At 33.6% G+C, this 26340-nt stretch overlaps 1 protein-coding gene across 10 annotated transcripts in view; it reads right to left on the bottom strand.

The window, feature by feature from the left end:
- The window catches only part of STXBP5L (syntaxin binding protein 5L), a 361520-nt gene that overhangs the window by 135775 nt on the left and 199405 nt on the right, over positions 1–26340 (bottom strand). For all 10 annotated transcript variants that reach the window (XM_040484630.1, XM_040484628.1, XM_040484632.1 and 7 more), the window contains exons 13-14: positions 24655–24802; positions 23702–23769 (exon numbers count right to left, since the gene is read on the bottom strand). In XM_040484630.1, coding sequence (XP_040340564.1) covers positions 23702–23769; positions 24655–24802 — 216 coding nt within the window. The remainder of the gene's footprint in view (positions 1–23701; positions 23770–24654; positions 24803–26340) is intronic.

Here is a 26340-nt window from a genome sequence, read left to right as displayed (position 1 = left end):
TCCCCCCATCTATCTTCTTATACAGCCTATTCTTTCCAAGAGTATAAACTATCTATTGTTTGCCCCTGCTTGTTATCCCTTTCCCCAGGTAAGTGGCAGCTGGTACATCTGCCTTTAATTACTCAGATAAATGCCTTCCAGGAAGCCACTTCAACCCCAGGAAAGCTCTGAGGCAAGGAAAACAAAGGTAAGCCCTTGAGCTAATGCTTCAGGGAGTCACCAAACAGGTAAAAACACAGGTCAGGTACAACTACCATTCTATGGAAAGAAGGTCTGTATTTATTACTCCCTCTGGCACCAGAAAGCTATGTAAGAGGAATGCAGGGTGCTATCTTCATGGCCACCAGTAGTTAACGGTAAATGAGTAAGATAAAAATACCATGCGGTCTCTTAACAAAATTCAGCAGCTTTTTAAAGAAATGAGATATAGTTGACATTTAACATTATATTAGTTTCAGGTGTACAACATAATTAGACATTTGTACATTTTGTAAAATAATTACCATAAGTTTAGTTAATATCCATCACCATAGGTGGTTAAAAATATTTTGTTTTCTTGTGTGAGGATTTTGAAGATTTACTCTCTTAGCAACTTTCAAGTATACAATACAGTATTATAAACTATACCCACCATGGTATACATTACATTTCCATGACTTATTTATTTTATAGCAACTTCTGTCTTCATTAAACATTCCCCTGATTGTTATAAATTTTCTATTAGATTCTAGAATTCTGAAAAAATTGATTTTGCCAACATAAGCATTTTTTAGTGGAGAAACCAGTCCTCTGTCATTTTCAGTAATATAACTTCCTGATATTTTGAAAAAAATTTTTTTAGTTAAAACTCTCATACAGTACAAATCATAAAATCACACCACAATGAAGCATCACAAAATGAATACAACTGTTTAATCACTCAGATTAAAAAACAGAACATCATCTAAAACCCCTTAAATTCTCTTTTCCAATCACTATTTCTACATCTTCCCCAATGGTTGCCGTTGTCTCGGCTTTTAACACCCTGTATCAGTTTTACCAGTTTTTGAAGTGTCTGTAAATGGAAACAACTATGTTGAGTCTAGTTGATTTCAGTCAATAATATGTATTACTGTAATGCATGTCAGAATGTCAACTTGATTTGTGTTACAGTGTGAAACAACAGATTAAAAAGTGATGAACACTGGGCGTTGTATGGAAACCAATTTGACAATAAATTTCATATTAAAAATTGCTGTTTAGAATTCCACTGTATGAATACACCACAGCATATTTATATACTCTAGTATTGTTAAATATTTATGTTGTTTCTATTTTGGCACTATTACAAATTGTGTGGCTCTGAAAATTCTTGAAAACTCTATTTTGGAGTACTTAATACAGGTTTTTATTAGATATATATCTAGGAGTGGAATCAGTGGACTCACCTGAATTCTTAGGTGCTGCCAAAGAATTTTCCAAAGAAGCTATAACCAATTCATACTCCCACTAACACTTTAAAAGAGTTCTAGGGGTACATGGTGGCTCAGTTGGTTAAGTGTCCAACTCTTGGTTTTGGCTCAGGTCATGATCTCATGGTTCATGGGATCCAGTCCTGTGTTGGGCTCAGCAATGACAACATGGAGCCTGCTTGGGATTCTCTCTCCCTCTCTCTCTGCCCCTCACCCCCAAAATTAAATAAACTAATAATAATAAAAGACTTCTACTTGTTCCACATCATGAGGAAAAGGTGCTGATAGTCTCTTTAAAATTTTATCCATTCTGATGGGTATGTGCAATGTTATTGTGATTTCAATTGACATTACTCTGAAAAGTGATGAACACCTTTTCATATGCTTATGACCATTTGGTTACTTTGTTAGGTCTCTTGGCCAATTTTTTCTATTGAGTTTACTGTGTCTTTTTCATATATTTATCATAATTATTTATATATCTGATATAAGCCCTTCACTACACAAAATGTAAGAGTCTTCCCTGTAACTGGTATTTTCAGTGTCTTAATGGTGTCTTTTGAGGAAAAGTTCTTAATTTTAATGTAATCTAATTTATAAAATTTTCCCTTTCTGGTTAGTGCTATTTTGTATTTTCTTTACAAAATCTTCCAAAACATCAAAAAGATATTCTCCTCTATTATCCTCCTGAAGCTGTATTGTTTTCCTATAGCATTTAAATCTATCATTTACCTGAACACATTTTTATTATGATGTGTGGTAAAGACAGATTCCATATGAATATCCAATTAAGCAGTATAATTTTTTTTAAAAGATCCATTCCTGCTTTGGAGTGTCATGTTCATAAAAAATCAGTTATCTTATACATGGGATATGTTTTTGGACTCTCTAGTCTGTTCAGCTTTGTCTGGCAGGGTCCATATTTCTGCCATCAACACACTATCTTAGTCACTATAGTTTTATAATAACTCTGAATGTCATTTAATTTCTTTTCTTTTTTCAAGTTTTTATTTAAATTCCAGTTAGTTATACAGTGTATGATTAGTTTCAGGTGTACTATATAGTGATTCCACACTTCATACATCACCAGGCGCTCATCATAAGTGCACTCTTTAATCTCCATCACCTGTTTAACCCATCCCTCCCCCCCCCTTGCCTCCCTCCCCCAGCCAGCTTCCTTCTGGTAACCATCAATTTGTTCTCTATAGTTGGGTCTGTTTCTTGATTTGCCTCTCTTTCTCTTTTCCCTTTGCTTATTTGTTTTGTTTCTTAAATTGCACATATAAGTGAAATAATATGGTATTTGTCTTTCCCTAATTTATTTCACTTAGCATAATACTCTATAGCTCCATGCGTCATTGCAAATGGTTAAGATTTCATTCTTTTTTGATGGCTGAGTAATTTTCCATTGTGTGTGTGTGTGTGTGTGTGTGTGTGTGTGTGTGTGTGTGTGTGTATCACATCTTCTTTATCCATTCATCAGTTGATGGACACTTGGGTTGTTTCCATCATTTGACTATTGTAGATAATGTTGCTATAAACATCAATTAATTTACTTTGAATTAGTATTTTTCTTTTCTTTAGATAAATACCCAGTTCTGTGATTGCTGGATTGTCAGTAATTCCATTTTTAACTTTTTGAGTCTGTACCAGTTTGCTTTCTCAACACCAGTGCAAGAGAGTTCCCTTTCTCCACATCCCCATCAATACCTGTTGTTTTTTGTTGTTGATTTTAGCCGTTCTGACAGGTCTGAGGTAACAGCTCATTGTACTTTTCATTTGCATTTCCCTGATGATTAGTGACACTGAGCATCTTTTCATGTGTCTGTTGGCCGTCTGTATGTGTTGTTTGGAAAAATGTCTATTCGTGTCTTTTGTCCATTTTTATATTGGATTATTTGTGTTTTTAGTGTTGAGTTTTATAAGATGCTTATATATTTTGGTTACTAACCCTTTATCAGATATGTCATTTGCAAATATCTTCTCATATTCTGCAAAATTTCTGTTAGTTTTGTTGATTGTTTCCTTTCCTGTGCAGAAGTTTTTATTTTGATGTAGTCCCAATAGTTTATTTTTTATTTTGTTGGCCTTGCCTCAGTAGACATATCTAGAAAGAAGTTGCTATGGTCAACATCAAAGAAGTTATTGCCTGTGTTCTCTTCTAGGATTTTTACAGTTTTACATCTCGCATTTAGGTCTTTAATCCATTTTCAATTTATTTTTGTGAATGATATAAGAAAGTGGTTCAGTTTTCCCAATGCCATTTTTTGAAGAGACTCTTTTTCCCATTGTATATTCTTTCTTGCTTTGTCAAAAATTAATTGACCATATAATTGTGGGTTTATTTCTAGGATTTCTATTCTGTTCCATTGATCGATGTATCTATTTTTGTGCCAGTACTGTACAGTTTTGATTACTGGAGGTTTGTAAAATAACTTGAAGTCTGGATTTGTGATGCCTTCACAGCTGTGTTTTTCTTTCTCAGGGTTACATTTGATATTTGGAGTCTTTTGTGGTTCCATACAAATTTTAGGATTGTTTTAGCTCTGTGAAAAATGCTGGTGGTGTTTTGATAGGGATTGCATTAAATGTGTAGATTGCTTTGGATAGAATAGACATTTTAACAATATTTGTTCATCCAAACCATGAAAATGGAATGTCTTTCCATTTGCTTGTGTCATCTTCAATTTCTTTTATCAGTGTTTTATAGTTTTCAGAGTACAGGTCTTTCACTACTTTGGTTAGGTTTACTCCTAGGTATTTTATTATTTTTGGTGCAATTTTATATGTGATAGATTCCTTAATTTCTCTTCTGCTTCATTATGGGTGTATAGAAATGCAACAGACTTCTGTACATTGATTTTTTTTTTATCCTGTGGCCTTAGTAAATTTGTTTATCAATTCTAGGAGTTTTTGGTGGAGTCCTTTGGTTTTCTATATAGTATAATGTCATCTTAAAATAGGGCAAGTTTTAATTCTTCCTTGCCAATCTGGATGCTTTTTATTTCTTCTTGTTGGCTGACTGCTGTGGTTAGGACTTCCAATACTATGTTGAATAAAAGTGGCCAGAGTGGACATCCTCATTTTGTCCCTGATCTTAGAGGAAAAGCTCTGTTTTTTCCCATTGAGGATGATATTAGCTGTGGATCTTTCATATATGGCCTTTGTTATGTTGAGGAAGTTCCCTCTAAACCTACTTTGTTGAGGATTTTTAATGAATAAATGTGGTTAAATGCTGTTTCTGCATTATTGAAATTATCACATGGTTCTTATCCTTTCTTTTATTGTTATGTACCATGTTGATTGATTTGTGAATTCTGAACCATGCTTGCAACTCAGGAATAAATCCCACTTGATTGTGGTGAATGATTTTTTTAACGTGTTGTTGGATTCAGTTTGCTAGTATTTTCTTGAGGATCTTTGCATCTTTGTGTATCAGAGATAGTGGCCTGTACTTCTCTTTTTTTGTGGTGTCTTTATCTGGTTTTGGAATGAGGGTAAAGTTGGCTTTAGAGAATGAATTTGAAAGTTTTCCTTCCATTTCTACTTTTTGGAATAGTTTAAGAAGAATAGGTATTTAACTCTTCTTTAAATGTCTGGTAGATTTCCCCTGTGAATCCACCTGGTGTTGGACTTTGTTTTTTATTATTATTCATTCAGTTTCTTTGCTGGCTATCAGTCTGTTCAAGTCTCCTATTTCTTCCTATTTCAGCTTTGGTAGTTTATATGTTTCAAGGAGTTTATCCATTTCTTCCAGATTTCCCAGGTTGTTTACATATAATTTTTCAAAATATTCTCTTACAATAGCTTGTATTTTTGTGGTGTTGGTTGTTATTTCTCCTCTTTCACTTATGATGTTATTCATTTGGGTATTTTCTCTTTTGTTTTTAATGAGTCTGGTTAGAGGTTATTGATTTTATTTTATCAAAGAAACAACTCCAGGTTTCATTGATCTGTTCTGTTGTTTTTTAGTTTCTATATCATTTATTTCTGCTTTACTCTTTCTTTCTGCTGGCTTTAGGCTTTGTTTGTTCTTTTTCTAGCTTGTTTAGGTGTAAGGTTAGGTTGTCAAATAGAGACTTTTCTTGCTTCTTGGTTAGGCTTGTATTGCAATATACTTCCCTCTTAGGGGAACCTTTATTTTCCAGGTTAAGTCATTCATAGTTTAGTATCATGTCACTTAACTTCCACGTATTTGTGATCATTCCAGATTTTTTCTGTGGTTAACTTCTAGTTTCATAGAGTTGTGGACAGAAAAGGTGCATGGTATGACTTCAGTCTTCTTTTGTTTGTTAAGGCCTGTTTTGGGGCTAATTTGTGATTTATTTGGGAGAATCTTCTATGTGAACTTGAAAAGAATGTATATTCTGCTGCATTAGGAAGTAATTTTCTGAATATACCTGTTAAGTCTATCTGGTCCAATATGTCATTCAAAGCCATTGTTTCTTTGATGATTTCCTGTTTAGAAAATTTGTCCATTAACATAAGTGGGATGTGAAAATCCCCTACTATTATTGTATTATTATTGATTAGTTCCTTTATGTTTGTTATTGTATTTAGGCACTCCCATGTTGGTTGCATAAATATTTACAACTGTTGTATCTTTTTGCTGGATTGTCCCCTTTATTATTATATAGTGCCCCCCCCTTTTTTTTGTCCCTTGTTACAGTCTTTGTTTTAAAGTGTAATTTGTCCAATATAAGTATTGTTACTCTGGCTTTCTTTTGACATCCATTTGCATGATAAATGTTTCTCCATCCTCACATCTTCAATTTGCAGGTGCCTGTAGTTCTAAAATGAGTCTCTTGTGGGTAGCATATAGATAGGTCTTGGTGTTTGTTTGTTTTATCCATTCTGACACCCTATGTCTTTTACTTGGACTGTTTAGTACATGTATATTCAAAGTAAATATTAATAGATAAATATTTATTGCCATTGTATTACTTGTTTTGTGGTTGTTTTGATTTTCTCTGATCCTTTCTTGTCTTTCTCTCATATTTTGCTGATTTTTCTTTAGTGATAGATTTGGATTTCTCTTTATTCTTTACATATTTATTGGTGATTTTTGATATATGGTTAGATTAGGCTTGTTAATAACCTCTTCTGTATATAGCAATCTACATTAAATTGATGGTCTTTTAAGTTTGAAACCATTCTTTTCTCCTCTCTCCCCCTGATGTTTTTAGGTGTGTGTTATTATATTATATCCATTTTTTGTGAGTTGCTTGACCAATTTTTTACAGAAATATTCATTTTCACTGCTTTTGTGTTTCCTGCATTTATACTGTCACTTTTGGTGCCTCCTCTCCATTCAGAATCTCCTTTAATATTTCTTGCAGGGTTGGTTTAGGGGTCATGAACTCCCTTAGTTTTTGTTTGTCTGGGAAACTTTTTATCTCTCCTCTTTTGAATGATAGCCTTGCTAGATATAGTATTTCCGGCTGTGTATTTTTCCCATTCAGCACTTGCACTGTATCATGCCACTTTCTTCTGGCCTGCCAAGTTTCTGTTGAGAAATCTTCTGCTAGTCTTCTGGGTTTTCCCCTGTAAGTTAATGATGTCTTTTGTCTTGCTGCTTTTAAGATTTTTTTTTTATCACTATATTTTGCAACTTTAATTACAATATGTCTTGGTGTAAGCCTGCTTTTGTTAATTTTGATGGGAATTCTCTGTATCTCCTGGATCTGAATGTCTGTTCTTTCCCCATATTAGAGAAGTTTTAAGCTATTACTTCTTCAAGCAAAATTTCTGCCTCCTTTCTCTTCTTCTGGGACGTCTATATATGAATGTTCTTACATTTGATGGAGTCACTGAGTTCCCTCATCTATTCTCTTTTTGCATAATTCTTCTTCTCTCTTTTGTTCAGCTTCATTTCTTTCCATGAATTTGTATTCTAGGTCATTAATTTGTTCTGCTTCTTCCAGTCTGCTGTTCATTGCATAAAGCAAGTTTCTAATCTCATTTATTGCACTCTTCATTTCTGATTCTTTTTAAACTTTTTTATCTCTGTGGTAAGGATCTCACTGATGTCTTCCATTCTTTTCTCAAGCCCAGTGAGTATCCTTATAACCAGTGTTTTAAATTCTCCATCAGACATGTTACTTATATCTGTTTCATTTAGGTCTCTGGATATGACCTTATCTTGTTCTTTCATTTGGAATAAGTTCCTCTGTCTTCTCATTTTGTCTAAGTCTCTGCTTTCCTCTGTGTGTTAGAAAAGCCAGTTATATCTCTTGCTCCTGACAGTAATGGCTTTATGAAGAAGAGGTAGTGTAGTGACCAGGGCCTGGTGCTTCAGAGAGTGCCTCCAGCATGTGTTGCGGGCACTGTACTGTTGTATTCTGGCTGCTTTATCGTGTAGGCCAGTTGTCTGCAAAGGCTCTCCTTATCTGCTGTGAGTTGTGTTTGGTCCCTCGTCTGTGGCAAATTTTAACTAGGTTTGGTTTTGTCTGCTTGTGAAATAAGATCTGTCACCACCTGTTTTGGAACTGAGGACATGCACAACTCTCTTGTTGGGAGACAGTGTGGGCAGGGATTTGTGCTGGTCTTCTGGCAGAAGGGCCTTCCATACTGGAGCTGAAGTAAGTATGACTGAGAAGCGCAGTTCAACTAGAGTACAGGGCATGGGGCTTAGTAAAAGCAAGTTAGGCAGCCAGTTTCTTTGTTGTGCTGCTTCCTGCAGGTGGCTCTGTGTTTGTGCTGAGGGGTGGGGGAGGGAAATGGTCCCCACCTAGCTCCTTTGTTCCCAGAGAAGTGTCTCTGAATGCTGCCTTTCTGGGACATTCTATGAGAATAGCAAATAATCTCCCCACTGTGTGCTCCAGGTGCTCTTCAGATTGCTGTTAAAATGCCATATGCCCCAAGCGTTGTTTTTCTACTTTCTCTCCAAGAGCAGTGCAGTGCCCTCTGGACTCTATCCCAGCCGAGGCTACTGACTTCTAAAACTCCAGGCTTTAATCCCCACTAGTTGCAAGAACTCCTGAAATTCAGCCCCTTCATTTTCCAAGCCAATGGCTATGGGGAAACATTCTTGTGCATTCTCCTGTGTACTCGTCTCTCTCTGCTCTTTTCTGTGATCATGGCTCCCTTGCCTCTGCAGCAGTCAGGACTGTTTCTCTCCTAAACCATGTCTTTTTATTTCCAGCATTCTTCAACGTGGCCTCTTCTCTTCCTTTACTTGTGGTTTGTTCTGTCAGTCTTCAGGTCAATTTCTGGGGTATTTAGGATGATTTGATAGTTATCTAGTTGTATTTGTGGTACAAGGTGTAGCCTAGGGTCCTCCCATTCTCCAACCATCTTTTTCAATCTCTCTACTAATTTAATTTCTCACTTTGTTCTTTTTTCCATATTGGTTTGGGTATTGTTCTTTATATTTCTATATAAATATTATAATCAGTACATTAATTTCCACTAAGGAATTGGTACTGATGTTCTTTTATCAGGATTACATTAAATCTTTAGATCAAATTGGGGAAAAAATGATATCCTTATAATATTGAGTGTAACTAATGATTATGATATATCTCTCCATATACTTAAGTCTTTCTTAACTTCTCAAATTGTTTCACAATTTTAATTTTAGATGTCTTTATATGTTTTGTTAGGTTTATTTCTAGATTATGTGATTTTTTTGTATCCTATTTTAAACTGTATAATTTTGTATTTTTTATTTTATACCTGTTGCTAGTTATAAAATACGGTTGAATTTTGCATACTGATGTTTCCAGTGAATTGCTACATATTCAAATTAATTAAAACAGTTTATTTGTACATTATTTTTTACTTATATAATCATGCTGTCTCTGAGTAATAATGGTTAATATCTTCCTTTTCAATCTTTATATTTTCATTTCCATTTTTCTCTATGGAACTGGATAGGTCTACAGTTTAATGTTTAATATTAGGGGTGATGGTAGACATTCTTGTCTTATTCTCAACATGGGAGGCAAAACTTTAAACATTTCACCAATCAGTACATTTGCTTCAGTTTTTTTTATTTTTTAATAGAAATCACTTTTCAGACTATAGTATTTCCCCTATATTCCTAGCTTGCTAGGAGATTTTATAATGAATAGAGGATGAATTTAATCATATTTTCATTTAATTATATGATGGAGATTTTTCAAGTTATTTACTTTATATTGATAGCTGTGTTTGGTTTTTTTCTTTAATTTTTTAACATTTATTTTTGAAAGACAGAGGGACAGAGCATGAGTGGGGGAGGTGCAGAGAGAGAAACACAGAATCCAAAGCAGGCTCCAGGCTCTGAGCTGTCAGCACAGAGCCTGACGTTGGGCTCAAACCCACAAACCATGAGATTATGACCTGAGATGAAGTCAGCCACTTAACTGACTGAGCCATCCAAGTGCCCCTTGATAGATGTGTTTTTGAAGGTTAAACCAGCATTGCATTCCTGACATAAAGTTGACTTAGTTCTGAGATATCATCCATTTCCTATAGCACTAAGTTTTATTGGCTAACATTTTACCTAGGAGTTTTGCATCTATATTCATAAAAGAGACTGGCCTATAAATTTCCTTTCTTGTGATGTACCTGTTGTGTTTTGGTACAAAAAATATACTGGCCACGGGGCGCCTGGGTGACGCAGTCGGTTAAGTGTCCGACTTCAGCCAGGTCACGATCTCGCGGTCCGTGAGTTCGAGCCCCGCGTCGGGATCTGGGCTGATGGCTCAGAGCCTGGAGCCTGTTTCCGATTCTGTGTCTCCCTCTCTCTCTGCCCCTCCCCCGTTCATGCTCTGTCTCTCTCTGTCCCAAAAATAAATAAAACGTTGAAAAAAAATTTTTCAAAAAATATACTGGCCTCATAAAATAATAAAATATTCTCTTCTTCAAAAAAAATTCTTTCTAGTCTCTGATTTTCTGAAAGATTGGTAATATTCTTTTTATTTATTTGTTTGTTTTAATCATTAAGTAAGCTCTATGCCCAGTGTGGGCCTTGAACTCATGACCCTGAGATCAAAAGACACATGCTCCACTGACTGAGACAGCCAGGTACCCTGGTAATATTCTTTTTTAAATGTTTAGACAGATTCCCCAATGAAGACATCTGGGCCCAGGGTTGTCTGTGTGAAAGGTTTCTAATTTTAATTAAATTCTTTTAATAGATATATGACTAATCATATTTTCTGTTTCTTCTAGTGCCAAGTATGGTAAGTTGTATTTTTATAGAAGTTTTATCTCATAAATTTTACTATTATAAACACCCTATTATGTTTTAATTGATAGTAAATTGTAGTGAATCCTCTTTTTCATTCAATTTTTTGACAATCTTACAAAACTTTCCCAACTTATTTCTATAAACAAACAAGTTTTTTTGATCTTTGCTAGTATACATTTGCTTTCTATTTCATTAATTTTTTTCTTAATATTAAGATAACTGACTTTTTAAAACTTAAAATAATTAGATCATTGAATTTTAGTTTCTTTTTATTAACATACAGTTATGGGTATAAATTTACCACTAGGTATAAATTTACCTCTAAACATAAACTTAGATGTATCCACATGTAATGATATATTGTATTTTTACTATTTGAGGTATTTAAAAAATTTCTATTGTGATTTCTTCATTAACAGCAGTTAGTTGTAATTACATGATTTTGAAAAATTATTTTCTTTATATATTTTTGTCATTGACTTGTAGTTTAATTCTCCTGTGGTCAGAGGACATCCTATATAATAATTACAGTTTTTTTACATTTATTTACATTTATTTTATGGCCCTGTATATGATCAGTGTTGGTCTGTGTTTCATGTGCATTTGAAAAAAACAATGTACATTCTTGAGCTATAGAGTATAATGTTCTAAATATGGTAAGTTAGATTTATTAATCATGCTGTTCAAAACTTAATTATTATGCATTCTTTAATGATTTTTAAATCAGTTGCAGAGAGAGCTCTGTAATAATTTCATTTATTGCAGAATTGTCTACCTTTCTATCAATATTTCCTTGAATTCAAAATCCTTATGGATTCAACCTTTTATTTTGGTAATGCTTCTTGCTTTAAAGATTAATGTGGTAGGCAGAATTCTAAAATGTTCTCCAGGATTCCTGCCTCCCAGGATAATCCTGTATAATTCCTGGGCCTGTGAATTTAATAGAGAATATATTGCTCCTATGATAGACTTTAAGAAGGGAGACTATCTGAACGGACCTAACCTGATCACATGATACCTATAATAGGTCTAGAGATCAAAGGTAAGAGTATTCTGAGATTTGAACATGAGAAGTACTAGATGCATTGTAACTGGCTTGAAAGTAGAGGGAGCCACATGGCAAAGAATGCATGTAATTTCTGGGAGTTAAGATGGCCCCACTGATGGCCAGCAAGTAAATGGGGATGTTAGTCCTACAATGACAAGGAACTAATTTCTTTTGACAAAAAGAATGTGTTTGGAAGCAAATTCGTCTTCCCTCAGAGCCTCCAATGAAAACTCAGCCTGGCTGACCTCTTGATTTCAGTCTCATGATACTTTGAACAGAAATCCCAACTATGCAGTGCCAGATGCCTGACCTATAGAGCTATGAGTTAATAAAAGGATGTTGTTTCAAGTTGCTAAGTTTGTGGTGATTGGTTATGCAGCAATGGAAAACTACTGATACAAGTGATTTATACCAGCATTTTAAATTATTTACATCGTATAATTTTTCATGCATTTACTTTCACAATTTTGCTAGACATATATTTAATGTGTCTCTTGTATGCAGCTTAGAATTTGGTTTTGATTTTTATTCATACTGGCAGTTTTTGTCTTAAAATTGGAGAATTCAGTCCAATTACATAAATACTGCATATTATCAGCATAAATACTGATATATCTGAATTAAACCTACCAACCTCACAATTCTTCTATTTGCCTAACCTACTGTGTCTTCTTTCTCTTTCTTTTCTGTCCTTTTAGGGATTAATCACATTTAAAAACATTCTATTTTATTGGTCTTTGAGTATTATTGTACTTATTATTTTGGTGGTTACCACAAATATTACAAAATTGATTCTTAAATTGTTGAGTCCAAATTAAACTGGTAAATTTACATTTTCCCAGACAAAACAAGAAATGTTAAATGTTTTAGCTCCATTTTCCTCTCCCACCTTTTACAATATTATATTTTTATTTTACATCATGATATTAAAAAAATTAAATGTTTTAATATTTATACCAGCATATAATATAGTATAAATATAGTATAAAAAGTCAATATTTATTTATATTAATTCCTGCAATTATTTTTTCCATTTTGCTTATTTAATTTCTGCATTTTAATTGTCTGGGACTATCTTCCTTCTATCTAAAACATTCCCTTTTTTGTTTGCTTTAATTAGTGCAGTTCTGCTGGCAACACTTTCTCAACATTTGAAAAAAATTTCACTTTCATAATTGAAGGATATTTTTGCTAAATATCAAATTCTGTCCTGGTAGTTTTTTATAGCACTATAGATCATTACAATATCTTCTGTTTTCACCATTTCTGTTAAAATATCAACTATTAACCTTATTGTTGCCCCTTTTAAGGTAAAGTGTCTGCATCAAAGAATTTTTTCTTTGTCCTTTGTTTTCATAAGTTTTACTACAGTCTGTGTAGGTGGTTTTCTTTATATTCACTCTGCTTTTGGATTTTAGCATTTTTCATATCTCAACAGGAAAATTCTTACCCATTATCACTCAACAATTTATTCTTCTTTATTTCTTTCTCCTTTTGTTTGTGTCTCTAATTATGTATATGTTCAATTCTTTACCATGTATCATATCTCATGCTTTCAGTTTCTTTTCCCATCGTGCTTGCATCTAGATATTTTCTATCGATGAGCTTCCAGTTTACTAATCGTCTTTCAGCTGTGACTAAATGCTATTAAATTAATAGATGTAGTTGTTATTTCCAGTTATAATAACTTTAAATTCTACAATTTACATTTACTCTTATTGTGGTCAAACCATAACATAAAATTTACCATCTTAAACACTAAGTGTATAATGCAGCAGTGTTAACTATGTATACAGTGTTGTGCGGCAGATCTCAAGAACTTTTTCATCTAGCAAAATTGAACCACACATCCACTGAACAACAGTTCCCTTTTCCCCTCTCTCCCTAGCCCCTAGCAACCACTACCCTAATTTCTGTCTTTATGAATTTGCCTATTCTAGGTACCTCATATAATTGGAATCATGCAGTATTTGTCTTCTTGAGATTGGCTTGTTTCACTGAGCATAATTTCCTTAAGTTTCATCCACATTGTAACATATGACAAGATTTCCTTCTCTTTTTTTAAGGCTGAATTGAATAATCTATCGTGTGTAGCACATTTAAAAAATCTATTCATCTTTTGATAGATATTTAGGTTGCCTCCACCTCTATGCTATTGTGAATAATGCTGCAATGAACATATCTCTTTGATATTCTGTTTTCAATTCTTTTGAATATCTAGAAGTGAGATGGCTGGGCTATCAGTTAATTATACTTTTAATATTTGAGGATGCTGTAAACTGTTTGCAATAACATCTGTGCTATTGTACATTCCAACCAACAGTGCACAAAGTTTCCAATTTCTCCACGTGTTTGTTAACACTTGTTATTTTCTGTTTTTGTTTTGTTTTAGAGTGCCATCTAAAACAAGTGTAAAGTGATACTGTGATTTTCATTTGCATTTCTCTGATGAGGAGTGATGCTGAACATCTTTTGTATGCTTGTTAGCCATTTGTATATCTTCTTTGGAGATACAGCTATTTAAGTCCTTTGCCCATTTTTAATTGGATTTTTTCTGTTGATTTGTAGGAGTTCTTTATATATTTTGAACATTAACCCTTTATCAGATACATGGTTTGCAAAAACCTTTTCCCATTCTATAGGTGGCCTTTCTCCTCTGTTGATTGTTTCCTTTGCTTCAAAGAGGGTTTTAAGATTGATGTAGTCCCATTTGTTTATTTTTGCTTTTGTTACCTGTGTTTTTGGTGTCACATCCAAGAAATAATTGCCCAATCCAATGTCATGAAGATTTCCCCTATGTTTTCTTTTAGGAGTTTTAAAGTTTCAGGTCTTATATTTAAGTTTTTCAATTTTCAGTTGATTTTGTATATGGTGTAAGGTAAGGATCCAACTTCATTCTTTTGCGTGTTCAAAGACTGTTTTCCCCACATCATTTGTTGGAGACACTATCCTTTCCCCACTGGATAGCTCTGGTATCTTTATCAAAGATTTAACCATATAGAAGACAGTTTATTTATGAGTTCTCTATTCTGTTCCAATGGTCTGTATAAGTCTGCTTTGATTACTTTGTATTATGTTTTAATTATCATGTCTTGAAACCAGAAAGTGTGAAGACTCTAGCTTTGTTTGTCTTCATCAGGATTATTGTGGATATTTGTGGTCCTCTGAGATTCCACATTAATTTTAGGATTTTGTTTCTAGTTTTGCAGAATACACCATGGGGATTTTGATAGTGATTTACTCTGAATCTAGATCACTGTGGGTAGTGTGAACATTTTAACATTTTAACATTTCTGATTCATGAACATGTGGTATCTTTAATTCATGTCTTCTTTAATTTCTTTCTTCAATGTTTGGTAGTTTTCATTATACAAGAATTTTGCCTACTTGGTTAAGTTTATTCCTATATTTTAAATTCTTTTTCATGCTATTGTAAATGAGATTGTTTTCTTAATTTCCTGTCAAACTGTTCATTATTAGGGTACAGAAATGTAACTGACTTTGTGTATTGATTTTGTATCCCACAAATTTGCTGGATTTTATTTAACAGTTGTTGTGTGTGTGTGTGTGTGTGTGTGTAAACTTACAACTTTTCTGCATACAAGATCATGTATTCTACAAATAGATATCATTCTAATTCTTCTTTTCTGACTCGGGTGCTCTTTATTTTTCTTATCTTACTTTTATGGATAGATTTTCCAGTATTCTCTCAAATAGAAGTTGTAAGTGGGCATTGTTCCCTTGGTCCTGATCTTAGAGGGACAACTTCCAGCTTTTCTATCACTGAGTATGATGTTAGCTGTGCGCTTTTCATATATGACCTTTATTATGGTGGGAAAATTCCCTTTTATTACTAGTTTGTTGATTTTTTTTATCCTAAAAGGATGTTGAATTTTGTCAAATGCAATTTTCTGTATCACCTGAAATGATTGTGTGCTTTTTGTCCTTTATTCTATTAATGTGGTTTATCACAGTGATTGATTTTCATATGTTGAAACATCCTTGCATCCCAAGGATAAGTCCTACCTCGTCATGATGTATAATCCTTAAATGTGTAGCTGAATTCAGTTTGCTAGTATTTTGTTGAGGATTTTTGCATTGATATTCCTTGGGGATATTGGTCTGTAGTTTCTTTTCCTGGTAGTATCTTTGTTTGATTTTTGTATTAAGATAATGCTGACCTCATAAATGGGTTTGAAAGTGTTCCCTCCTTTCACTTTTTCCAAAGAGTTTGAGAAGGACTGGTGTTAATTCTTCTTTAAATGTTAGGTAGAGTTGTCTAGAGAAGGCATCTAGTCCTAACTTTTCTTTGTTGATTTCATTTATTTATTTTTTTATTATTACTACATACTCAGTCTTCTTGCTGGTTTATAGGCATGTTCAGATCTTTTTATGTCTTCATGATTCAGTCTTCATAATTTGGATAAATTTCTGGAAACATACATTTCTTCTAGATTACCCAGTTTGTTAGCATATAATTGTTCAGAGTAGTCTCTCATGAACGTTTTAATTTCTGCAGCATCAATTGCAATGTCTCCTCTTTCATTTCCAGTACTCGTTGAGTGTTCTCTCTTTTTTCTTAGTCTATCTACAGCTTTGTCAATTTTGATCTTTTAAGAAATAATTTTTCAATATCCTTACTGTTTTTCAATTTGTGATATCATTTTTATTTCTGCTATAATATTTTCTTCCTTCTGTTAACTTCAAGTTTAGTTTTTTCTTCTTTTTCTTATCTCTTGAGGTGTTGATTTGACATCTTAACATCAGCATTTTCTAGTATAAAGTTCATACAGGTTTACTTATAAATCTCTTAGCAGTGCTTTTGCTGAATCCCATGTTTTGGTATATCGTATTTTTATTTTCATTGTCTCAAGATATTTTTCAATCTCCTTGTGATTTATTTTTTGACTTATTGGTTGTTCAAGAGAGTGTTGCTTACTTTCCACATATTTGTGGATTTTCCAGTTTTCCTTTCACTGTTGATTTCTAGTTTCATTTCATTATGGTTGTAAAAGATAGTGTTATAATTTCAATCTTTAATTTGTTAAGAGTTATTTTGTGACCTAACATGTGATCTATATTGGAGAATGTTTCATGTGTAATTGAGAATAATATGTATCCTACTGTTGTTGAATGAAGTGTTTTGTACATGTCTGCTAGTTCCACTAGCAGATCTATTAATTAGTAAAAGGGGGGTGTTGGAATCTCCTATTTTTGTTATTGCCTCTTCCTCCCTTTAATTCTTTCAATGTTTGCTTTATATATTTGGGTGATCTGGTACTAGGTACATATATATTTTACAACATTTATTTCTTTCCGATGTACTTGCCTCCTATGACAATTTTTTATTAAAGTATGGTCATTCTTGCCTGCTTTTGGATAGACATTGCATGGATATATTTATCTATCCTTTCACTTTCAGCCTATGTGTATCCTTATACCTAAAGTGAATTTCATGTAGACAGCACATACTTGGATCTTTTTTGTTTTCTAATCCATGCAACCACTTGATTTGGGAATTTAATTGATTTACGTTTAAAGAAATTACTGACGAGAAAGGATTTACTATTGCCATTTTAAAATTGTTTTCTGTGTATCTTGTAATTATTTTGTCCTACATTTTCTCTTCTTGCCTTCCTTTGCATTTCATTGACTTTTGTAGTGACATGCTTTAATTCCATTCCTATTTTCTTTTGTGCATATTCTATAGGTATTTTCTTTGTGATTACCATGTACATCACATAAAATATTTTATAGTTATGCCAATCTATTAAAAAATGATACCAAGTTAGTGGTGTCTAGGTGGCTCAGTCAGTTAAGCATCCAGCTCTTGATTTCAGCTCAGGTCGTGATCTCACAATTGTGAGATGGAGCTCCATGTCAGGCCATGTGCTGAGTGTGGAGCCTGCTTAAGATTCTCCCTCTCTCTCCCTCTGCCCCTCTCCCCTGCTTGCGCTATCAAAAAAAAAAAAAAAAAGTGATACCAACTTCATTTGCATTAAAAAATTCTACTCCTTTACAACTCCCCCTTCACTTTGTTATTAATGTCACAAATTACATCTGTTTATATTTTGTAACTATTAATATAGTTTTATATACTTTATTTTTTTTTTCACCATGGTAAATTTAATCTTTAATCCCCATCACCTATTTTACCCATCCCCCTTCCCTCCTCCCCTCTGGTAACTATCAGTTTTTTCTCTATAGTTAAAAGTCTGTTTCTTGGTTTGTTTCTCTCTCCTTTTTTCTCCTTTGCTAGTTTTTTCCTTTAAATTCCACATATGAGTGAACTCATGTGGTATTTGTCTTTCTCTGACTTATTTCACTTAGCATTATCCTAACTCTATCCATGTTGTTGCTAATGGCAAGATTTCATTATTTCTTATGACTGAATGATATTCCATTGTATGTGTGTGTGTGTATATATATGTGTATATATATATATATATATGTGTCTATTGATAGATGAATGGATAAAGAAGTTGTTGAGATATACATATATATGTATATATATATGTATACATATATATATACTTTTTTATCCATTCATCTATCAATAGACACTTAAGCTGCTTCCACATTTTGGCTATTGTAAATAATGCTGTAAAAACAGGGGTACATGTATCCCTTGTATTAATGTTTTTGCATTTTGGAGAAATATCCAGTAGTGTGACTACTGGATCATAGGGTAGTTCTATTTCTAATTTTTTGAGGTAACTCCAAACTATTTTCCACAGTGGCTGCATCAATTTACATGCTCTCCAATAGTGCCTGAGGGTTCCTTTTTCTCCACATCCTTGCCAACATATTTTGTTTCTTGTGTTTTTCATTTTAGTCATTCTGACAGGTGTGAGGTGATAGCTCATTGTAGTTCTGATTTGTATTTCCCTGATGATGAGTAATTTTGAGCATCTTTTCATGTGTGTGTGTTGGTCATCTGTATGTTTTCTTTCAAGAAATGTCTATTCATATCTTCAGCACATTTTTAATTGGGTTATTTATTTTGGCAGTATTGAGTTATATCTGTTCTTTGTATACTTTGGATACTAATCCTTTTATTGAATAGGTCATTTGCAAATATGTTCTCCCATTCTGTAGGTTGTATTTTAGTTTTATTGATTGTTTCCTTTACTATGCAGAAACTTTTTATTTTTATATAATCCCAATAGTTTTGATTTTGTTTCCCTCATCTCAGGAGACATATCTAGAAAAATCTGAAAATCTGCTATGGCTGAGGTCAGAGAGATTACTGCCTGTGCTCTCTTCAAAGATTGTTATGGTTTCAGGTCTCACATTTAGGTCTTTATTCTTAGTTTATTTTTGTGTATGGTGAAAAAAAAGTGGTCCAATTTCATTCTTTTGCACATGGCTGTCCAGTTTCCCCAATACCATTTTTGAAGACTGTCATTTTCTCATTGTATATTCATTCATTCCTTCTTTGTTGAAGATTAAGCGACCATATAATTGTGGGTTTATTTCTTTTTCTTTCCTTAATTTTCTTTTTCATGATTGCTTTGGGTATTCAAGGTCTTTTGTGGTTCCACACAAATTATCGGATTGTTTCTTCTAGCTCTGAAAAATGCTATTGATATTTTGATAGGGATTTCATTAAATGTGTAGATTACTTTGGGTAGTGTACATGTTTTAACAATATTTGCTCTTCCAACTCTTCCAATCCATGAGCATGGAATGTCTTTCCATTTCTTTGTGTCATCTTGAATTTCCTTCATCAGTGTTTCATAGTTTTCAGAGTACAGGGCTTTTACCACTGTGGCTAAGTTTATTCCTAGATATTTTATTGTTTTTGATGTAATTATAAATGGGATTATTTTCTTCATTTCCCTTTCTACTGCTTCATTATTAGCATATAGGACTGGAATAGGTTTCTGTACAGATATTGTTTCCTGTGACTTTACTGAATTCATTTATCAGTTGTAGTAATTTATTGCTGGAGTCTTTCAGGTTTTCTATGTACAGTATCATGGCATCTGCAAATAGTGAGTTTTACTTCTTACCATTTTGGATTATTTTATTTCTTTTTTTTGTCTGATTGCTGTGGCTAGGACTTCCAGTACTTTATTGAATAAAAGTGGTGAGAGTAGACATTCTTGTCTTGTTCCTGATCTTAGAGGAAAAGCTCCCAATTTTTCTCCATGAGTATGATGTTGGATGTGGGTTTTTCTTTTTTTTTTTTTTAATTTTTTTTTTCAACATTTATTTATTTTTGGGACAGAGAGAGACAGAGCATGAACGGGGGAGGGGCAGAGAGAGAGGGAGACACAGAATCGGAAACAGGCTCCAGGCTCTGAGCCATCAGCCCAGAGCCCGACGCGGGGCTCGAACTCATGGACCGCGAGATCGTGACCTGGCTGAAGTCGGACGCTTAACCGACTGCGCCACCCAGGCGCCCCGGATGTGGGTTTTTCATATAACTCCTTTATTATGTTGAGGTATATTCCCTCTGGACCTACTTATCAGAGGGTTTTTATCATGAATGGATGTTGTACTTCATCAAATGCTTTTTCTGCATCTATTGAAATGATGATTTTATTCCCTTCTTTTACTCATTTTTTTAAATGCTTTTATCTCCTAAATTCTAAACTTGAATTTAAACTTATTTATATATCACCACTACAACATTACAGGATTCTGTTTCTGTCTATATATTTTCTTATGCTTTCATTTTGTTCTCTAGTGTTCATTTTAACTTGAAGAACTCTCTTTAGCAGTTTTAGTAAGGCAGGTATATTGGTGATAAACATTCTCAGCTTTTGTTTATGTTAGAAGGTCTTTATTTCTCCATTTTTGAAGTAGTTTTCCAGATACAGTATTCAGGGCTGGGTGGTTTTTTCTGTTTATTTGTTTGTTTTTTACTTCTCGCACTTTGAATGTATCAACCCACTCCCTTCTAGCCTAAAATGTTTCTGTGGAGAAATCCAGATTATTTTATGGAGTTTCCATATGCATAATGAGTAGCTTTTCTGTTGCTGCTTTCAAGATTATTTGTTTGTGTTTGGTTCATTTGACTATGATGTATATCATTGTGGGCCTCTTCGTGTTCAACTTCATTGGAATATTTGAATGCAAATGTTCATTTACTTAGATTTTGGAATTTTTTTAGCATTATTTTGTCATATAAGTTCTCTGTCCCCTTCTCTCTCTCTTCTCCTTTTGGGACCACCATAATGCTTATATTGATCTGCTTCATGGTATTCTCTAAGTCCTTTAGGCATTTGTTTTGTTTCTCTCATTTGATAATTTCATATTACCTATCTTCAAGTTTGATGATTCTTTCTACATATTAAGTCTTCTATTGATCCCTCCCTTTAATAAAAATTTTCAATTCAGTATTTTTTTCCCAAACTCCTTTTTGGTTGTTTCTGTGTCTTTACTGATATTCCCATTTCATTCATTCATCATTTTCCTAATTTTGTTTAGCCTAAACATGTACTCTTACAGTGCATTGAGTTTAAGAAAATTATTCTGAACTGTCAGTTAATTCACAGATATCCATTTCCTTAGGATCAGTTGTTCTTTGGAGAGTGTTTTTGTTCCTTTGGGCTAAATTTCACTATTTCTTTGTGTTTATTATTTCTTGTTGTGAATTTAGCATTTGAAAATGTAGCCACCTCTTATGGGCTGGCTTTGTACAGGGGCGGATTTTCACCCATCGGCCCATGTAGAGATCCTAGGGGCTTCTCAAACCTTTAATGAGGATGTGTCTTTTTTGGGCTGTGTGTAATAATTTCCCAATTATAGAAGTTTCTGGTTTCTTTACGAGTGGCTTGTAGTCTCTTGCTCCCTCTACAGTCTGTTGGCAGCATTGCAAGTTTTTTGGTGCTTCAACAAACACTGAGCGTTTTTTTTTTGTTGTTGTTCTGTGCTGCCCCCAGGGATCCATCTTTCATCAGTACCATAGTTTGTCTCACCTGTCAATCTCCAAGGGATCCCCCTGAAAAGCAGGAATGTTGAATGTACAGTCTGTTCTTCTATTTCCCTCTCATGAAAGAAGATGCAGGTTGGACCTTCCTCTTGAACACAAGCTGTGACAATTTGGAGGAGGAGCTCACACAGTTGAAATGAAATGAAATGGCTGTGGCTATTTTAGGCTTTGAACTTGCCTGGAGTACTATTATTTCCTAACTAATCTCTGGGTTTTCGTGAAGGCTTTTTGAAACATATATTGTTGTTACATCAATGTTTCTGGGCTCCCTATTCTGACATCTTTCTGATGTCACTCTCCACTGATTACTTTATAGAGTATTTTCCCATCACTTTTCTCCCAATCTGACTATACTATTGTATTTTAAGTAAGTGTATTGTAAACAGCATATAGTTGGGTCATGTTTTTAATCCACTCTGCCAATTTGTGCATTTGAATTGGTGTACTCAGATCATTTATATTTAATATCATTGATACGTTAGGGCTTCAGTCTTTTTTTTCACTGTTTGTTTCCCCCTACCTTTCTATGGATTACTTCAGTTATTTAATACATCCATTTGATGTATGAATAATGTTTTTGAGTGTATCTTTGCACATATTTTTAATGGCTGTTTTAGGTATTACATTATATATTTATAACTGGTGTCATCATACTACCATTTTGAGGTAAGTAAAAAAACCTTATCTCCTTTTTACTTCCCTTTATCCTCTTGCATTTGTAATTGTCTTCAGTATTTCCTCTAAGATATATTTATTAGGTATAGGATTCTGGATTGCCAGTTGTTTTCTTTCAGCACTTAAAAGAGATCAGATTTTCTTCTGGCCTTCATAGTTTCTGATGAAAAATCCATTGTCATGCATTTGGTTTTGCACTATCAGAAAGGTGTCATTTCTCTTATTTTCATGATTTTTACTTGGTGTTTAGTGTTCAGAAGTTTGACTATGATGTGTTCTTTCAGCTTCTGGAATCTAGAGGCTCAAGTATGTTGTCAAAATTAGGAAGTTTTCAGCTATTGTTCCTTATGTAATTTTTCGGTCCTGTTTTCTTCTTTCCTTCCTCACTGGACTTGTCTTGACACCAGAGGAGGAAAGTGTGTGGCTCATTACTGTTGGGCAGTGGTTGAAATTATGGTTCCCCACATGATCTCTAACACCACACATGATGGGTTTCATTACCACCCCAGAAGGGTTAAAAGTTCTAGCCCCCTACTCAGCTCAATGTCAGAAACTGATGCTCCCCACTCGGCCTCTGCATAGTTTTTTTCTGTTGTGGTTAGCTAGAGTAAAGAGATTATTTTTTAACAGTTTTCTGTCTTGATAGGTTGCCCCTTACATCATCCTTTGAGTAGACAGTGCTTTTATTGGACTTTTTGTTTAGTCTGTGCCCACTGGCAGTTCCAAGTTGCCAGCTTCTTCAGCTCCAATTCTGAGATAACAAAGCAAAAAGGAAACCTAGGAAACTCACCACCATGTCATTTCTTGGGTGTTGGGGGGGCCCTAACCAGCCTCGCTTCTCTCCATCTTTTCCAATCATCTTATGTTTGTTTAAAATATTGGGGTGCCTGGGTGGCTCATGTCCAACTCTTGGTTTTGGCTCAGTTCACGATCTCACAGTTTGTGGGTTCAAGCCCCACAATGTGCTCTGCACTGACCTCATGGAGCCTGCTTGGGATTTTCTCTCTCTGCCCCTCCCCTTCTCTCTCCTCCCCCCCCCAAAAAAAACCAATAAAAATAAATAAATATATTTTTATATATTATATATTTATGTATTTATACATAAATATATATATACACACACACACACACATTTAATAACTGGGGCTTTTGGTAATGCTTAGTGGGAAAAATAGGAAAAAATATATTCCATATCTCATAAGCAGAATGCCTTATAATCTTTTAAGTCTCATCTTTATCTGTTGTTATATTTCTACTTTCATTCCTAATATTAGAGCATGAAGTCAGTTCCTATGGGAAGTAGTGACATTTCTGGTACTGCCAGAGCACAATTACAGGAAGTATAAAAATTCAATAATATCTTTTTGTTTATGAATTGATAAAGTCACAAATCACATCCCACTTACCCAGTAATAATAATTTCTGGATATGTTTGTGTTCCAAGGTTCCAGGCTCCTCCACTGATTGGCCACTCCTAAATAAATTATTCAGGAAGAATTTATGAGTTTTATTTTTTTTTAATTTAAATTACTTAAAAATTTTAAAGGAAAACACTTTAACATAATGGCAAAAGATTCATTTAAAAATAAATGGCCGTAAAGTAAATGATGAAGTGTGCAGCTTTTACTTAATTTCATTGAACAAACAATTCCAAGTGCACAATTCCATCTTCTTTAAGAGTACAAATTTTAACAAAAATTACCATATACATAAAAAGTACTAAAGAAGTATTTTAATCATACAAATACAGTGTTGCTACGTTTGCCACATGGTCTCTGTACCAAACTATTGTAATTCCATTTAACACAGAGTACTATGTAAATTGTGCCCCCTGGAGTTGTCAATTCCAACAGCCCTGTGTAAATAGAAACCATAAATTACTATTGCCAGTATTTTAATCCTATAGTTAAATACAACAAAATTGAATTGAGAAAGTTATTTAACAAATGACTTTTGTTAGTTATGCCTTATAACCACTGAATAAGAAATAGTTAACTGAAGTTGACTCTTGAATTTTGTAAAACATAATCCTTCATCTGAAATAATTAAAAATTACATCTTATGATTCAAATATATGCTAGTTTAAATATATACTTAGGTAAATGTACCTCAGTATGTAAGTCTATACTGTCATATGTATTTATAAAATAAGTATATAAGAAATTTATATTTGTGTAGGCTTAAAGCTATGTGGCATTTAGGAAAATTTAAATTTCACAAGTTATGTCTTATAGACACCAGCTTATGACCTCAGAAGAATTTAGTTCAAGTATTCTTAAATGGAAGGTCAGAAAATAACAGGAAAAAGTATGATCATATGATATGAATATAAGAAAACATTTTTAATGGTTACTTTTACCTTATTACTGTATCCTTGTTTTTTATGCTTGGCTCCTATAGAGTAGAGTACTAGAATCAGATCTGGTGGGCAATCAGCAAAGTATGCTGTGCATGTAACTGGTGATTCATGAATGTCCATGGGATACGGATTTTCAAAGATTGGAAAACTAATAGATGAAGACAATATATTAGTGTCACTTCCCAAAGATAAAAAATGAAGTAACTTTTATAAAAAAAAAACCCTAAAAGCTTCTAAATATTAATTATACATTTCACTTAATAGCTTAGGTATCCTAAAACAAGGATCACATGAACAAGAATGCTCTTTTAAGAATATTTATCTATAAAATGTAATATGAATAGTGGTAGAATTTTTCTTGAATAAATTCATTGTCTTTTCTGTAATTCCAAAATTCCACAGTGATATCACTTTGTTAATACAGACAGAATGAATTATGTTAAACTGAAAATGTATTCATCAAGTTGACTTATTTACATAAAGTTGTACATAGAGAAAGCACCTATCTTATGTGTTTTAATACATTGACAAATATTTATATACTTGTAAATGTTAAAATATCTTAGTAAATATGACATGCATTTCCTATTGAAGTAGTACATAGGCAATGTTTTATTTTTTTACAGAATTATTGAAAGACCTGTTTGCTGTGTAGGTGTGTGAATGATTATATATAAGATCATTTCCAATGTAAACTAAACTAGAGAACATAAGGGGAATACAGACTTATGGATGCAGTAAATTTCCTATCTTTAATCCCACTATAATTTTAAAAATGGGTATCAGTATAGAACTACGTAAAGAATTCTTAGAGACATAATATGTGCACTTCTCATGTACCAGAGCTACTAGGCACTGTAGTAGAGGGAGTTATTATTCTATGCTGCATATGTTCTAGGTCTGTGTATTCATGTTATTTCTTATATAAGGTTTTTGTTTGTTTTGTTTTACTGAGGGTCTAGGGGCTAGTAACAATAATTTTCCACCATATTATTAGGAACTTAGTTAAAAACATAGTCCAATCTAAGAGTATAACATGTATGTGTATTGGCAAGGGTTTTCTTCCTCTGATCTGAAATGCTGCAGATTCTATCCCAGATAAGAATAGTAGTATATGCAAAATCAGTTGAAAAGGAGCAAGTTGTGTTTAATAAATGATATATCCGATAAAGGGTTAATATCCAAAATATATAAAGAAATTATATAAGTCAACACCCTAAAAACAAATAATCCAATTAAAAAATGGGCTGAAGACATCCAGATAGCCAACAGACACGTGAAAAGATGCTCAATGTTACTCATCATCAGGGAAATACTGATTAAAACTGTAATGATGTGTCACTCCACACCTGTCAGAATGGCTAAAATCAACAACAGAAGAAACAATAGGTGTTGGAATGGATGTGAACAAACTGGTGCAGCCACTTCACGGTATGGAGATTCCTCACAAGTTAAAAACAGAACTACCCTATGATCCAGCAATTGCATTGCTAGGTATTTATTTAAAGAATACAAAAATACTAATTCAGAGGGATAAATGCACGCCAATATTTATTGCAGCATTATCTCCTATAACCAAACTAGGGAAGCAGCCCAACTGTCCATTGACTGATGAATAGATAAGGATGTAGTGTATACACACACACACACACACACACACACACACACACACACACACACACACAC

This window comes from Herpailurus yagouaroundi, unplaced genomic scaffold (assembly GCF_014898765.1).
Source record: "Herpailurus yagouaroundi ecotype Mexico unplaced genomic scaffold, PumYag 162, whole genome shotgun sequence".
Taxonomy (NCBI): Eukaryota; Metazoa; Chordata; class Mammalia; order Carnivora; family Felidae; genus Herpailurus; species Herpailurus yagouaroundi.
Note: the sequence above shows the minus strand (reverse complement) of the source record. Positions and strands in the feature narration are given on the sequence as shown.